The sequence below is a fragment of the Camelus bactrianus genome, chromosome 2 (assembly GCF_048773025.1).
Source record: "Camelus bactrianus isolate YW-2024 breed Bactrian camel chromosome 2, ASM4877302v1, whole genome shotgun sequence".
Classification (NCBI taxonomy): domain Eukaryota; kingdom Metazoa; phylum Chordata; class Mammalia; order Artiodactyla; family Camelidae; genus Camelus; species Camelus bactrianus.
In genome coordinates, this window is record NC_133540.1 from 44,858,354 (window position 1) to 44,875,534 (window position 17,181).

The window sequence follows — 17,181 nt, forward strand, 5'->3', positions numbered from 1 at the left end:
CTTTTTTCTTATTTTAAAACTTCTTCACCCTTTTTAATATACCATTTTCTTCAGTAGTCAATCAACTCCTGCCTTATACCATCACTTAAATGTTCTATACATGTGTGTCTCTAAAGCTTATAGTAAGTTCTGGAGAACAGAGATCCTCTCAAATCAAATGTGAAACAAAGACATCAGAGAGAGGGTTCTTGAACAGAAATAGGACTTCACAGGGTGGCTAGAACAGATGCCTCCCAGAACTCTGGATCCAATCCTCAGCAGGGCTTGTCCTCACATCCTGTCTGGTTCCATCAAAGCTGACTCAGAGGGATGCCATTTACAGGAGCCTGGAATGTCCACCCGCCATGAGAAGTTATTAACAGCCAGGCAGACAAAATACAAACTATAAGGCATTTGGGACTTTGCCCAAAATGTGAAAGACTTACCTAGGAAGCCAGATTATAATCACAGCACTGCCTGGAAAGGCCAAGTAAGAGGAAGTCATTGTCCAAAGACCGTGGACGGAGCAGTCAAGTGACAGTCCTTTGGCACCTCCATCTCCACTGTAGGGAGGGACATGCCAAGACAACCAGGCACCTGTGGTGGCACCAGCTTCTCAGGAAGCATAGGTACCATCCTACCTGCTGGCCCTAAACCCTACTTAAATCACATGCAGATGACTCTTCTTCGACCTCTTCTATCAGATGGGTTAAAATGTAGTGTAGATTAGCTAATACATTAATTTAGTTAAAACTGCATCAAGTTAGGTGCCAGAGACATGGTGAACAAGATATGGAATGACCCCCAGAGAGATACAGTGAGCAAATATCTAGACCAGTAACTTCAGTGTGATAACGGCTATAAAGGTTACAGGATTACCATGCACAGACTATGATGGGACATGGCATCAGTACGTGAGAAAGCAATGTAACTGAAAACCCTGAAATTTCAGTTTCCTCCGACAGAAACTGGGGGAAAGAAAATCAGTAGGCATTTAGCTCAGAGCAGCCATTAGCTGAAGGAACCCATGCCCTAGGTGGCTCAGGAATTTGCAAGTGAACAAGTTCAGTGACCTGGGTGTGGTACCAGGGAGGCATGACTGGTATGTGACTCTAGCTAAGAAAGAGTGAGAAATGACCAAGAGGACAAAGAGAGAAGAGCTTTTACGAAAGAGTAAGATGATTAAGAACTTGAGGATGTTTATTCAATGCTACTCCTAGGAAAGAGGGACAGATTTGAAGAAAACAAACTGTCCTGTAACTAGAATTACTCTCTGTAGTGGAACAGGGACCATTTATCAGGCCATAAACTCTACAGCTATAATAAGGATTACACCCTAGTGGCTTTAATTATCTTATGGTTTATATGCAGAAAGGCTGATTTTTTTTCCAGTTTTATCCACAACTATCCATTCTTATTTATTTCACTGAAGAAGTTCTAAAAGGTACTCAGTTAAAGACCAATACATACTACTTCTCTATGTATCACCAATGTAGTGGATTAGCTATGTATTAAAATAACCTATAGTGGCTAACATTTGCAAATCTCAAACACCCAAATTTATCCTTTCCCCCAGTTACCATAAGATTGTTTACTATGTCTGCAAGTCTGTTTGTTTTGTAGATGAGTTCATTAGTGTCCTTTTTTTTTCCTGTATAGCACAGGGAATTATATTCAATATCTTATAATAACCTTTAATGAAAAAGAATATAAAAACGAATATATGTATCTATGTGCATGACTGGGACATTATGCTGTACACCAGAAATTGACATATCGGATCCGACTATGCTTCAAAACAAAAACAAAAAACCTATGGGATGAATGACTGAGTTCCTGTACATAAACTATATCCTATGCTCACTCAGCTTTATAGAAAGAGATGTTTCACTTCAATATCTAATCAACCTTTAACTAGAATAACTTCCATTACTTTACCTTTAAATGTATAGGTGTCCTTCCATTCTCTGCCAAAGTTAATAATCTAATACTTAAACATACTATATTTTTAAACGTATTTAGAAAATGTATAATACAAAATATATATTGAAGAACATATTTTCAGACACCAAGCAGTCTTTATATAAAAAGTATTTTATAATGAGCTGTTTCTATTTGCTAAGTTCACACAATTTGAATATTATTTCTAAACATTATGTAATTAATAATTTGAGTCCTAAGTTACTGGTCATAAACTACTTTCCCCATAAAGAGATTTACATTGTCTTAATAGGTCATCTTTTTGACTTCTGTGGAGCATACAGTACTCAATGGAACAAAGTACCCAAAAATAATAATGACCTATACTTCACAGTAACCTCCTGTCCCTAAATGCATGTGAAGGAAATCCAGCTGATTTCTTACCTCAGTTTTTAAAGCAAACATTAATCGCCTAGATAGTAAGTTTTCAAATTGACAACACTATCTAATTCATATGCTCAGAGTCTAAAAATACTAGTGTGACTATAACTTAAACCCAGATTTCTCACTTTAACCAAAGAGTTATTTACATCTGGTCAAAAAAGTAGTCATAGACTTGATTTAACTGACAAACTGCTCTGCTCTTAAGTGTTGAAGTTTTAACCTTGTCTAAATATTTTAACCCAGAAAAATGGAACTTTTAAAAATGTGTCCTTTATAATGTCATACATCAAAATTTGTTTAAAAGGAAATGCTGCCCAAGCTACTATAAAGCCTTTGCAAAGACATCATACTTGAAAATATTCAGCTGAAGAGTTTGTATTAGCAATAAATGACCACCTCAAAAATATTGTAAGAACTGACCAGATAATAACTGCAATATTTACTCCTATGTTACTAATAAAGCCCAAATTACACATTAGTTCACCATAAATTCTTTACAAACTATTTTTAAACTCAGACCTTAAAAGTCAATAGAAGGATTTTTCAAGATTTCAAGGAATTTACAAATGGGTGGTTCTGAATGACTCACAGGCAGCTCCCATTTGCCAATTTGTAAATAATCCAATCCCTACTTATGTGCCCTAAAACAATCTATTAAACCCCTCCCAGGTCTCTGTAATTACTGACTCAATTAGAGCCAGCACCTGAAGAGCAGCTATGACAAAACACCCCAATCATCTGTATTTGGAATATATTTTTGTTAACTCCCCTTTACGTGGGAGTAAATGAATACAGCCCCAAACAGTAAAGGCAATCAGTCACCACGGCCTCCAATCTCGAGCTTCTATCCCTATTTCCATCTATTAAGAACTCCTTTCTGTTAGATCTATATGCTCAGATATGGAAGATGCTGAAAACTTATCAAGAAACATCAGCAAACTGTAGGGGAAAAAAACTGAAATTTGGCCCATTTATATATAAAAGAGGAGGGAAGAGAATACATACACCAATTGCTTGCATACTCGTGGAAAATTTCTGTAAGAACGTTAAAGTTAACAGTGTTTATCTCTGAGAAATTTGACTTAAGTGTTCCAGATAGACTAGTTTGGGAATTCTTAAACTTTTACTTCTCTGTATGACCTTTCACATGATTTTAATTTTTTTTTTTACCATGATCCTGTACTACTCTATTTATAATAGTAAAGATTTAAAATCCAAAACCTTCCTTCCCTGCTCCTCATCATATTACAAAAGACCCTGGGAGCACAAGTTCTTGGCCCCACACAGAATCCAGCCTAAAATGAGCAGCCATCAAATAAACTATGTATACCCCACCTCCTTCCTGAGATGGGCTATCAACGGCTTGCCTTGCTTCAAAAGAATACCTGATGAAATAGTGCAGGAGGGAAGGAAAAAAAAAAAAAAACAGAAAAGGTAATAGGATAATGCCATAAAGTGCTATTATCACCCATTCATTATTTACTTCAAAAGCAAAAGTTTTAAAAACGTAAGAATAGCCAATGCCAGTAGCAGGTCACTAAAAGTATATTCAGTAAGAACAGGAAAACTAATCCAGACAAGAAAACAAGGGTTTAAACTACCCTTAAAGAATACTCAACTTCCTATCCATTTCAAGAGCAGCACTATTTTGGGGAAAAAAAGTTTAAAAAAGCTACATTCCAGAGATGTTTACCAAATACTCTATTTCCTCCTTTACCAATGGTAGGCATGGTTAATAAATTAGGTCATTCTTTTTTCCTACAAGCCCAGACATGACTTCAGAATCCTCCTTAACACAGTGCTATCACCCAGTCAGAATTTGTGAGATAATATTTGCCCTGTAGGTCCTTTTTATACTTTTTGACAATTTACCAGGGAAAAGGTGAAACCAATCTCTTCAGAATATATGAAAATACATTTTTCCAAAGCACTTCACTGAAATCAGATGTGTTCCATTCTGCCCTGGGGGGGTTGGTCTCTGAACCAAATTCTTATTTATCCCCCCCTCCAATAAACACACACACACACGTGCAAATCTTCAGGTGAAACTCTAAGTTCACTGAAGAATAACACTTTAGAAAAGCGTTAGTTAGGAGTTGGTTTCTGAACGAAACAAAGGTAAGGATAAGGACAGGAAAGTAGTCTAACCCCCTTATTCCACCCTTGGAAGAATAAGCCAATAAATGCAAAGTGACTACAGGGTAATTTTAAAAGATTTTTAAATGCTCAAACCAGATGTTCTTATACAGGATATACAAAGCAGCTTCTGCAGAAACCAGACTCAACCAGCTAATGACAATTACACTGCACACAGATTGAAATGCAGCTGTTCTGAGGAACTTTGTTCCTTGATTATAGCCGGTTGTCAAAAACTATCAGTTACCACTAACAATGTTAAGTCACCAAAAATTTTTAAAGTACTGTTTAAAAAAAAAAAAGTCAGATTCCCAATGTCGTACATTAGAAGACCTAGATGGCACACTTAACAAAAACTCCATTTACACATCATCTGAATTACATACGAAAACAAATATTTCATCACAATTGTACAAGTCTTTATTATGGTCATGGAAACATAAGACAGTCTCAAAACCTAGCACCAAGGTCTGGAAAGTATTCTCTGAGGCTAAAGCTGAAAAGAGTCTCAACCATGGATTATGTCTACAGGAAATCTTCCCCAAAGAAACCCATAAAACCATAACTGTGGCACTAGAAAACATTTTAAAGATAATTTAATTTACCTTTCCTAATGTTAAAGGCAAGTATATACAATGAATTCTGGAGAGGTTAAGCAGCAAGAGTAAAGATGCAGACAGGTCTAGGGCAAAGCCAGTGGCTGAACCAAAGACCAGTTCTCAAGGTGGGTGGCCCTCTTGTGCCACCCACCTCCTCCCAGGTGCCTGCACAGGCCTCCCACTCGACACCTACTAGGATTTAGAAAGAGGTTATCTTTAATATTAAGGCTATGCCTTATATGTTAACAGGGAGCAGACAACTAAAATGTACTCAATAAACGATAGTCTGTTAACTTGGAACCTGAAAGTTTCCTGGCAAGCTGATGGGAAGATGGTTGCAAATGCCATTTTAACCGGTGAAGTGTACAAAAGGTAGAGCTGGAAGGAGCATGTGCTAGTCGTCCCCTGAACACTATCACATGGTTATGAATCCCCTGAGCAGCAGGCATTAACTTCTGATTGGCATGACACACACACCCTACTTGGAGAGAGGTTATCTGCCTCTGTAGGGATCCCCAGGTTACAATGTACATTCCCTTACACAGGGCTTCCCCGCCTGGCTCCCCTGCAGGGTGTGACTACCTGGTTGTGCTTTCCTAGGTACACAGGATCCCATGTCACACATCCTATCCTCAGAGGATCGGATCAAGGAACCAGAGTTAAGAGCCACAGCCTTTAGACTAGCCAGATCCCTCCCTATTTATCAAACAAACTTCTGACTTCAAGCTGTTATTTCAGGTTCCTATCAGAAGGGGAATTCAGTCCCAACAGAAACAATCCAATGACCAGGTAATGCTGTGTCTCATTATAAATCAGGGGTCCACAGCCTGTTTTTGTCCAGCCTCTGAGCTAAGAATGGTTTTTACATATTAAAATGGTCTGGGGAGAAGGGATCAAAGAACATTTCACGACACCTGACAATCATACAAAATTTAAATTTCACTGCCTGTAAATAGTGTTATTGGGACACAGCCATGTTCATTCATTTACCTCTTGTGTCCACTGTTTTTGCACTTATGGTGGCAGAGCTGAACAGCTGTAACAGAGACCATCAGGCCCACAGAGCCTAAAATATTTACTATCTGGCCCTCTACTAAAAAGTTTACTGATCCTTGCTGTAAATCAATACACTGGCAGTAAGGAGAGGGTGTTCTCTAAGTGACTTAAATAAAGGCCATGTCTAGAAACCCATGAATTTTTCTCAAAAAAAAAAAAAAAAAAACCCTGAGGCTCCTACTTGGGGTCAGCATATAGTACTAACTTGTAACTTCTAACATGCTTATCTGATTTTCAAGCCAGTAACCAATAAGCAGAAAAATGTTCTAAGCAGGCATGTACTATAATACATGGTTAATAGTGATAAAAAAAAAATTCACCAGAATTTAAATACTAAACTGGAATCCAAGGATGCACTTAAAGGTATTCATCCAAACCCTGAAATGACATGAAAATTTCAGTGCAACCTGCTTTTTCTGAGGAAGAGGTTCCACAGGTTTTGGATCTCAAAAATGTCCTTGACCTTAAAAAAGCTACAAGCCACCAGTACTCAGCCTACACCTCTTAAGTGCATCATTGTATTTCAACACTGAAATAATTAATGCTGATAAAAATGACCATGAGTAATCAAGAAAAATCTTAAATCACATTAAGTGTACTCTGTGCTAAACAAAAGCAAGCCACACAGCTCAAACTCCAGCAACTTATTAACCTTGCCAATTCTTGCTGTTTACCCTGCATTAGTAGTAAAAGTTTTCAAACTTCACTTAAAATAACTCCTTAGAAACTGTCTTAGAAGTAGTCATTAATTTTCAAATTAATAAGATCTCCTGTGCAGACATTAAATGATCGATATTAAAAGGTACTTATTATTGACAATTGGGAGTACTTCCAAAAACAAGAGAAAATTCTGTTTTAATTCCTTCAACAAGTAAGTCCAAAAGAACCTAAAGCTTTAAAAGTAAATAAATAGGCCTCTCTCTCTCTGGTCTTCAGAGACGGCCTGCACTCTGTCTATGGAGTGTGTATCTACTTTTACTTTAACCTGAGCTTCCAATCCCCACACCTTGTGGCCTTTCTCTTGCCTTCTGAAACAGCCTGCACTCTATTCAGTGTGTATCTCTCTAAATAAATCTACCTTTACTCAAGTAAATAAATAAACTTACTTCTACTGTCCTCAATCACCTTATTATGTCATAACTCCACCCAAGAAATCAAAAGCAAAAAGTAAATATTGGACTGGTTTTAGAGTATTCATGAAAAGTTAGGTCCTTGCGAAGGGGAAGACGTAGGGGTTCCCTGAACATTTGCTAAGTGCACATCATATACTACTGGTCTAGCATTAACAAAGGACTCAAAAATGGAAATATCCCATCTCTTGCCCAGCTACTAAGCTTTCCATTCCATTTCTAGCAATCTATTTTTGTTGCATTCAGGAGAGGAAAGACATCCTCAATAATTATTCAAGGACCAGGCTAGATAAGGCTAGGCCACAAGAACACTGCCAAGAGTCAGGATCAGTATCCTCTCAAGCTAGATTTTCTCTCTGTTCCATGACACTCAATCCGAGCTAAACTTAAAAGACAAGATGCCACTTCAACTCAAAGGTAAAAAGGCCTCCATGGCCACTCTTGCATTATTAGGAATGCAGAGTTAACTTACTCCATCAGAGCCCACCAACTGTGAAAACATCAAAATATATATCCCTCATGATCAAAGAGTAATATTTTTGTGTAAGTACACCAGGCAAATGGCAAGACTCTTTCAGTTAAGTCTCAACTTTCTGAAATAACATACACTGCAAATAACACATTAATTGTCCAAATTTTAAATACAAGATAACATAAAGTGCTGCAAAATCTTGAAAATGGAGAAAATACACTGAACACTAAAATTTAAGGTAACGACTTAACTATCTCAGGAACTAAAATACTTTTCCAATTAAGGTTCCTGATACCATCTAAGAAACTAACAACTCCAAGTAAAGACAGCCTTTATTTAAAATAAAAATATATATATATACACATATATATATACATATATAGTTGAATATGGTGACAGTATTCTAAGTTTTACAGGCTTGAACAGGAAGGTGAGGAAAGAAGTTTAAACTATAACTCAATTAAAAAAATTTTTTTTAAGTTTAACACTGGTATAACTCCCACTGTTTGAACAACCAAGCCAAACTTTTTAATGTCAATCCAAATAAAAAGCATGATATTGGCTAAGATGTCATATTTTCCTCCAGAGGATATCTATTTTATTAACCATGTGGGAAAACTGGGCTTATAATGCAAATTCTGATGGACATTAACTGTTAACAGTCTAACAGATGCCCCATAATCCTAAACGAGGAGAGCTTCACCAACAGGGAAGCAAGGAAGCAGGCAGTATTGTGAGTCATATGCCACCTCCTCACTCCTGACAAACCCTAAAGATACAGGATATGGTCAGTGTTTGGTATCTTGATGTTTGCTCTTCCAACCACCTCAGTACTGAAACACAAACAGAGTTGATAACTCTTTCCAGCAAGTCTGTGGATACATTCCTCAAGCAAATTTCTTTAAAGTAGTTTTCAAACAGATAATCTACAAATCAGATTTCCAAATTACAATTAAAAAGTTGGAATCAAAATAGGATTTTAAAGTCCAATCATGATTAATTCCAAAGGCACGCCTCCTCAATGTCAGTTCTATCAAAAAGTCACTACAGATTAAAACCTTACAGGAAACAACCAGATGCAATAAACGATCCTTGACTGGACACTGTTTCAGACAAAGCTGCTGTTGTATTTTGGGGCCAAGAGGAAACCTGATTATGTCCCAATAATAGATGAAATGAAAACTAGCTAACAGGAAAAGAAAATCTCCTTACACAACTGTATATACAGTATGATCTCATTTTGATTAAAACATACATACATACACACAATTACCTGGAAAACAATACAATGATGATTTGTAGGTGGTAGAAATGTGTTATATTTGCTCCTCTGTAATTTCTAATTTTCAACAATGTACATGTAACACCACTTCTGTAATAATACTTTAAGCCACTAAGGGCTCCTTAAAGTCAAAAATCAGTTATTTATGAAGGTGAGACACAAGGACATCTGCTTTTATTCTCAGCAAGTTAATTCTTCTTCCCAAAGTCTCTCAGCTAAGCAATGGTTTGTTTCTACAATATAACATTTCTTTAAACTCCAAAAAGTTTTTTCTCCCTGGTCTCACTCTCAGGCAGACCTCATTTCTCACTATCTTCCCTTTATACTACTCTTTCAGCCTTGGTAACTAATATAAAACTAAAACACTCATCTATAGGTTGAAAACCTGTCAAGTGAGGGAGGAGGAACTAATAAGTGAGGGTGGGGGATCTTTTTAAATGAACATTTAAAATCTGCGGCATCCCACTCAACTTTTCTTGTTAGAAAGCAGCCTATGACCTTAAAATGGAATCAAGTTCAAGTACTACTGCATGTTCAAGCAACTCCCTTTATCTCTGGCTGGTGTTTGGAGGAAGGCAGATATGTGACACTTAAATGGCTAAAAAGTCGTAATGAAATATGCCAGGTCAGATACATACATAAAAATACACAAACTTAGGGAAGAAGGCAAAATAACCAAACAATTAAAAAGTCATCGGATTTAAAAGTTACATTAGAAGAGACTGAAACCTTTGGGACAAAAAGGCATTAGGAATTCTGGGTTGCGGGTACTTGCTACAAAGTGTCATCCACAGAACATCCTATGCATCTCTCCAATGTGTGCTGCCCAGTCTACTACAACATATTATTGTATCAAAAGTGTTGTCAGTGTAAACAGGGTTACACTGAACACTTCTTTTCTCCACCTATAAATGATTAAATCTTGATTAGCTGTGATTTGATCAAATACAACTTACTATAGTAATTCTCTAACCATTAGTGGATCACTACCTAAATCAGCTTCCAGGGAAATCATGTATCTTAAAACTAGTTCATTAACTTTGAAAGGTATTAGCCTTGAGCTACAAGTAACTAGAGAGCTAGCCTTTCACAGTGGGTTTTCTAAAAAGGAAAAATAGTTCACCTAATAAAAACCTTTGGGAAAGAAGCCCCTAAGCATTCTCTTTAATGGAAACTTCAGATTCTTTCAATCCCCAAAAATGTAGCCGTTTTAAGTCATTCAACTGCAGCTATCATTTTACAAAAAGAAAATTTAAATTCCCCCTTGGCTGTGGTAAACAGAGAGCGACAGACCCTCGCCCCCGCCGTGGCGAGGTGGGGCGCCTGCCTCCTCGTTATTAGAAAGCCAGTCAAAGCTGCTTTTAAACGGTCTCCGGGTGACGACGCATTCCTAACGGGTTTCGAAGGCACGTTTAAATCGCCCGCTTTTTTGTTTGCTCGCTTCATTCACCGGGCGCCGGGACTGCGGCCGCCCCCGCGAGGGGGAGCCCGGGGTGGGAAAGCCCGGAGAGGGGGGGAAGGCTGGGGAGGGGAGGGACAGCTGGGGAGGGGGGGAACCTGGGGCGCCGAGAGCCAGGGCGGAGGACCCAGGGACGCGAAGCCAATGTGGAAGCGGGGAGAGTGCGGGTGGGCTGGAGACAGAAAACTGAGGACCCCAGGAAGGGGGGGATCCTGGGGAGGGGCGAGCTGGGCCGCCGCCCTGCACCGAAGAACGCACCGCGCGGCTCCCGCCGCCGCCCGCCGGGGTTTGCGCAGGGCCCGGCTCAGCGCGGCGGCGCCGCCCCCCTCCTCCCTCCCTCCTTCTCCTCCCAAGGCGACAGAAACAACAGCGCGGGAGGAGGGGAAAGTAACTCCCGGCACCTCCGCCGGAATTAGCCCCGATGCAGTGATGACACCTTCTCGTGGCGCAACCAAGCCCCGCTTTCTCCGCAGCGGCGTCCCCGCCGCCGCCCTCTCCATTTGAAAGTGGCCACCCCCCCCCCGCGGCCGCCACCGCCGCTCCTCCCGCCCCGCCGCCGCCAGCTGCACCAATCCGCTCGGCCCCAATTGCAAATCAAATGCTCCCTCGCGTCCAGAAGCCACTGGAGCCGCTGGAAAACGCCGCGCCGTCCCCCTCCCCGAGTCCCTCCCGGGCGGCACCTAAGGGCTGGGGCGGGTGCGCCGGCGAGAAACGGTTGTGCTATGGGAGCAGCGGCGACGGCGGCGAGCAGCCCCGAGCGGGCTCGGCTCCCGCTCCCGCCCCCAGACAGTTCTGGAAACTGTGTATCACCTCTGTCACAGGAAGCCATCCGGCGAGGAAGGCGGCGCGGAACCAACAAACAAACGCCTGCGCCTGCCCGCCAGAATCACCACGGGGATGGCGACCGGCTTCGGGCCGTTCCCTGGGCGGGGGCGCGGTGGCCGCCCCCGCGCCGCGGGCTTTGTGCGGGGTTCCCGCGGCGCGGGCGCGGTGGGCTGGCGTCCCCGCCCCCGAAGACCCCCACCCCGGGCCCCGGCGGCGCTGCTGGGACCGTTAAGTGAAGCTCCCGCCGCGGCGGAGAAAGCGCCTCAGCCGCCGCCCGCCCCCATTTCCACATGGAGCCGCCTCTCCTCCAACGCCAGAGGCGGGCCACAAAAGTTGGCCCCGGGGCCACCCAGCACCTGCCCACGTGCCGCGAAGCTTCGCTCCCGGGTCTCCCCCGTCCCTTCCGCCCCGCCGCCCTCGGCCGCCAGGTCACCTATTACCGGTGGGAGGGGAGAGAGGCTGCTATTTAAACGCCCGCGGAAGTTGAGGCACCCCCACTGGCGGGTGCCGTGCACCTGCCTCCCGCCGCCGCGCTCCGCCACTTTGAGCAGCAGCGGCGTCCTCGGCCCCGCCTCCAACCCGCAGGCGGGCGGGGGAGAGCGGGAAGGAGGTGGAGGGGATCGAATTTCTCCAGCAAATGGGACCGTTCCGACAGGATTCGGTTCCCCGGTCAACATTCCACATTCCATCCCTCTCCCGCATTTGCAAGCCAGCGCCAACAACCCGGAAAGCCTGCTGGCTACCGAACAACAGCTCCCAACTCACAAATACACACTCACAGGCACAAGACACGTGCACTGAAGGGCTTTGCAACTTGCAGTCCCGGGGTGCACACTGCACGTTCATTTCAGGCAGTGAAGACCAAGCGACACCCCCACAATTTGCAGACGGTGCCAAAGGTTGCAATTTGCAATCCGTTTTAAGTTCATGGTTAATCGGTACTTTGCTCTACCAATGCAACTCCCTCCTTATTTCACCGATGAAGGGCTTTTCACTTCACAGGTGGTCCCACTGTAAGTAAAAGGTCTGATCATTGGAAATCCAATTTGGAAGAATCTAATTGCTAAGCTGTCCCTCACCCCCCACCCCCGCTCACTGCCCTTGAATTGATGTAATGAATATTTTGGACATGTGGTGACGCGGTGACAAGAGCCAGGGCTGCGGCCACCCTATACAGATATACCTATACACACACACCTATGTTTGGACAAATACAGTCGTCGTCCCTCTCCCCTTCCCCCCGCACCACCACGGTCACACACACTCTGGATTCATATATGTATGTGGACCTGCGTTCTGCCATTGCCATCTGTCTACCAAGTTGCTACTATGCTTTCCACTTTCATACAACCTAATAATACACTTTGGCTTTTCTAAAAATGCTATAAACTAAAGCAACTAAACTGGGCTTCTGCTCCTGAATACGTTTAATTTTATGATTCGTCTGAAAATCGCATGTTCTTCGCAAAACCAGAAGAAAAAGCTCTAAGTCTTCACCCCCCCCAAAAAAATTGAAATATAATCATAATAAAACTTACTGACCCAACATAGATCAATTCTCAGGATCCAAAAATCATCCTCTCCTCCTCCTTTGGCCCCCGCCCCAGCAATGCCCAAGTTACTGGTGGGATAGTAACGCTGCGCTTGGCGGCTGCCTGCCCTCCCTCCTCGCTACATATCGAGAACCCAATCTTTTGGCGCCATATTAATGACGTACTATATTATTTCCACTAGGCAGCGACCTTCGGCATTAAATTACTCCCGAGAACTCCCGAGCAAAGCAACAAAACCATCAAATATGGCTGAGCCTCTCGGCTCGTCCTGCAGCCGCCACCGCCGCCGCGGAATCCGACGCGCACACGGACCCACACGCGGACACGCGCGGACTCTCGCGCGGAGCGCCCTCCCCGCGCGCCCCCCGCGGCCCGCGCGCGTACCTGCTGCGGAGGGGTTCGGCCGCGGCGCTGGGCTCCTCGCTGCTTGCTCCGCGCAGCATGAGTTCGGGCCGCGGCGGGCGAGCGGACGGACGGGCTGGCGGGCGGAGAGCCGGGCGGGCCCCTGCTCTCGCCGGCGCGCACACACCCGGCGCTCGCGCAGGGAGGCACTCTCAGACGGGCGTTTGACTTGTTATGGAGGAAGGACTGTGTGAATCAAACTCATTTCTGGGTCACTGCTGCCACAGGGGGGAGCACTTTAATCCCTTGCCAAAACGAGAGGGTGGGGACAGGAGGGAGGAGGGTGTGCGCGGGGAGTCTGCGGCGCGGGGGGCTCCGTCCCTCGTTAACTCTTCGCGGCCCTTGCCGCAGCCGGCCCGGCCTGCATCCGCGGGGGCTCGAAAGGAGACGCACTGTTCAGCTTTTTAAATCTCTTCCTTCTCTTCCCTTGTGAGCCTAGAAATTCTTGAGGTGTCTCCGAGCAGAGTGGTGGGCTTTTAAATTATTCCTTTCAAACTGTCCCAGTTCCAACTCTTGTTTGACTTCACTGCACCTAGAAATGGATTCTTTCAAGTTAATTTAAAATTATGTAGATTAAAAAATGTGGCTTTTAAGGAGTGTAGTCTGGGTGAGAGGTTTTATTTTTAGGCTGAATGGCAAAATAAATAGTTCTTTCGTAGTAAGCTATAGGGAGTTGCGAATTAGAATGACATTTAAATACAGAGAACCCAGTTTTGGAGCCAAAACATATCTTTACCTAAGTTTGTATTGAAATGATCATGGCAAATGAACATTAATTCATTAGGAGACAGTAATTATTTATAAATTGACACCACCTTTTTGTTACACAGTATTACAGAATTAGGTATTGCCTTCCAAATATGAGAATTGAGCCTAATGCTAAAACTGGGGTTGCAGACTAATATAAAATTAGTCATCAGAAATTAATTTGGGGGTTTTTTATGTGTAAAAATGAGTGGTTACTGATTTTCCAAGGAATACAACCTTGTACTGTGGGGGTTAACATAACTTCTTTCATGGACCCCCCCGCTAAAGAAATGAGTATGTGACATTCAGCTTCAACAGGGAAAAGACCAGGGTACAGATTAAAACTCCCATTCAGTAAACAGGAACAGTGATCACTACAAAACTGAATATCAAACCAAAAGGCATACTTATCCACTGGAAGAAATCTTCTGACTGTATCAGGTTCAGTTTCACACAGTCACACACACCAACCCATCCATCCACATCAAGAACAAAATAATCTGATAAATGCTGCAAAACTGAGTCTTTCAATTATGTTTCAGAAAACAAAGTAAACCAAAGGAAATCGTAAGTATATGTCCTCTTTCTTCCTTGCTTGTTTCACTAATGAAAAGTACAGATACTCTATCAGTCCTGTTCATGTGCTCACTTAATCCTGTTCAAAGAGATCACATATGTAAGGCACTATGCTAACTATCATTATTACTGCTATGGATATTACACTGCAGTTATTATTTTCACTATTTCACCTTATACATACTCTATTGTTGAAGTAAGAGGACACAGGTTTCCTAGCCAGACAGACTTTGCATTGGATCTGGTTCTACAGGTTATCAGCTGTGTGGCTGTGGAATAAATTACAAAACTTCTCTGAGCCTCAGTGTTCTCATGAGTACTGAAAAGAGGTTAGCAACCCCTACCTAAAAAGTTAAGAGGAATGAGATAACTCCATAAAAGTGCCCAGCAGCGGCCCTGGCAGTAGGAGGGCTATCCCTCCCATATCTCTTTCTTGGCCTTCTCTCCGTGGAAAATTGCAACTTTTTCACATTCCTGCCAACTTTACTTCACTCATTCCCCCGCAAAAAAAAAAAAAAAAAAAATTAAATCGTGTTTGCCACTTAGCTTTAGTTGTTTGTTTGTTTTCTATCCCCACTCCCCAAACATCAGACAACAAAATCAAAGTATACTGAATCAATGGATGAGAAAAATAAAGAGGTAAAATGGCACACAAACTCCCAACACTGATACACTGATCAAGACTGATGGTTCCAGAAATATATACAAGATCTTATGGTAGCTCACAGCGAAAAAAAAATGTGACGATGAATATATGTATGTTCATGTATAACTGAAAAGTTGTGCCCTACACTGGAATTTGACACAACATTGTAAAATGACTATAACACAATAAAAAAAGTTAAAAAAAAAAAAAAGGCTGATGTTTCCAGGAACATCCCTCAGTTATGCCACTGCTTTGGAATACTGATCCGCTGAGGCAGTGCCATGTGCTGTAAATAGCCCTAGACTAGGAGTCCAGAGACTCCATCAACTCACATCACGACTCTGAACAAATCTCTTTAGGTCTTAGTTTTCCCACTGACATGATAGACAAGATGATATATCACACCCATTTTCTCTTTAACATTCAGTAATTTCTGCTTGTTCTTACCAAACTTAGAAAGTGATGATTATTTGAAGAAATGGAGGACAACCTGAATCAATAAGCAACATGTAAAAACATTTCGTCATTAACAATCAGCCATTGACATATTTTTAAATAATAGGTGTCTTTTGCCATCAGACCACAAAGGAGACTTTTATACAACCCATCCGCAAGCATACAGGAACGTGGTCTGACTTGCGACAGCACAGTCTAAAATAAAATGTACTAAGCTGGCAATTAGGAAAATGAGTTTCTGGTTCCCCCCTGTCACTTATTGTCTTAACTTACCAAATCACTCATGATCACCATTTCCTAGTCTCTAGAATGGTCCTGTTAATTCACACTTTATTATCAGAGATGAAAGGACATTCAAGAAAATACGTACAAAGTAGTCAGTATAGTTGAAATATCAAGATTCTAGTCTTTCCTAATCTGAGTAGTATTCATGGTAATAATTACAATTTTATACATCCCTTAAATTTTGCTGCAGGCATACAGTTTTATTTTCTTCCATAATAATGGATTTCTATGGAGTAAAATTTTGAATGTATATTCATATTCCTGATTCTGAAGTCATACATGATTAAACCTATAATGTTTAGTTATTTTCATTTGTGTCTACTCTGAAGGTAATTGTCAGGCCTTGACACAAAATTCAGAATTGTTCATATTTGAAATGAAGTAGGTACATGTGCTAAAGTCCTATATGTCTCATTCCTTTAGAGAAATGGCAAATACCATTATATGACATATAATGTATACACAATTTTTATTGCACAAGTGCTCTTGTGGATAAAATGGGTTGTGTTCTAAAAGTATGTTTGTATTTAACTGTTTGGAGCTTTGAATTTATGCCCCAAATAAACCTTGTTATAAAGAGGGCTTAAGTTGTCACAAAGTTTTTTTTTTAATTAATCTTAATAACTATATGACAGAAAAGAATAACTTTTTATTAACTTTTTTGAATGTTATTATTTAGGTGGGAGAGGATTTAGTTCAAAAAAGGACAAGCAGGTATATCTCTGAACAGGAAGAGTAACATTGGGAACCATGAGAAGAAACAGGAGGTGATGGGTAAGAGATTAGGAGAAGGGTTCCCTGCCTAACCAATTGATGAGTCCACCAGTCCTGAACAGCCAGGAAACCCCTCCAGGTAGGTGGTTACAACCTTCCAATATATGGAATGATTGGAAGGCCAGTAATCGACATACTTTCTTGCTGATATCAAGACTGACTAAATTATTTTTTCCTTTAGATTCTTTCTTCCTTTCCTTTTTGTTTCCTTTGCTTGTCTTTGATTTTCGTTGTTTTAATTTTGTTGATTTTCATACTTTCAGCACAAGTTAAGATGTCAAAGAGAAACAATTCTGACAGAGGGACAGAAGAGAAAATAATTTAACACAGCCAGATGGAAATGACCAAGGTTAAAAATAGGAAAAGCTTTTTTCGATCATGAAAGGAAAACATGATGATAGAATTTTCAAAATTTAGCAAAGCAAATAATGGTGATAAAA

The 17,181-nt window shown here is 41.7% G+C and overlaps 1 protein-coding gene across 6 annotated transcripts in view; it reads right to left on the reverse strand.

The window, feature by feature from the left end:
* JADE1 (jade family PHD finger 1) overlaps positions 1-17,181 on the reverse strand; it is a 206,857-nt gene that overhangs the window by 42,302 nt on the left and 147,374 nt on the right. Inside the window, exon 1 of one of the 6 annotated variants that reach the window (XM_074378651.1) lies at positions 13,240-13,475. The exons of 1 other annotated variant lie outside the window; for it this stretch is intronic. Coding sequence is in view for 2 of the 5 variants with exons in the window: in XM_074378648.1 (XP_074234749.1) it covers positions 11,288-11,306 (19 nt within the window). In the remaining 3 variants the exon portion in view is untranslated. Of the gene's footprint in view, positions 1-11,287; positions 11,313-11,658; positions 11,681-11,742; positions 11,868-12,844; positions 12,975-13,239; positions 13,476-17,181 lie in introns of those variants that run through there. 4 more of the 6 variants (XM_010952558.3, XM_074378658.1, XM_074378661.1 and 1 more) reach the window with 4 other exon arrangements.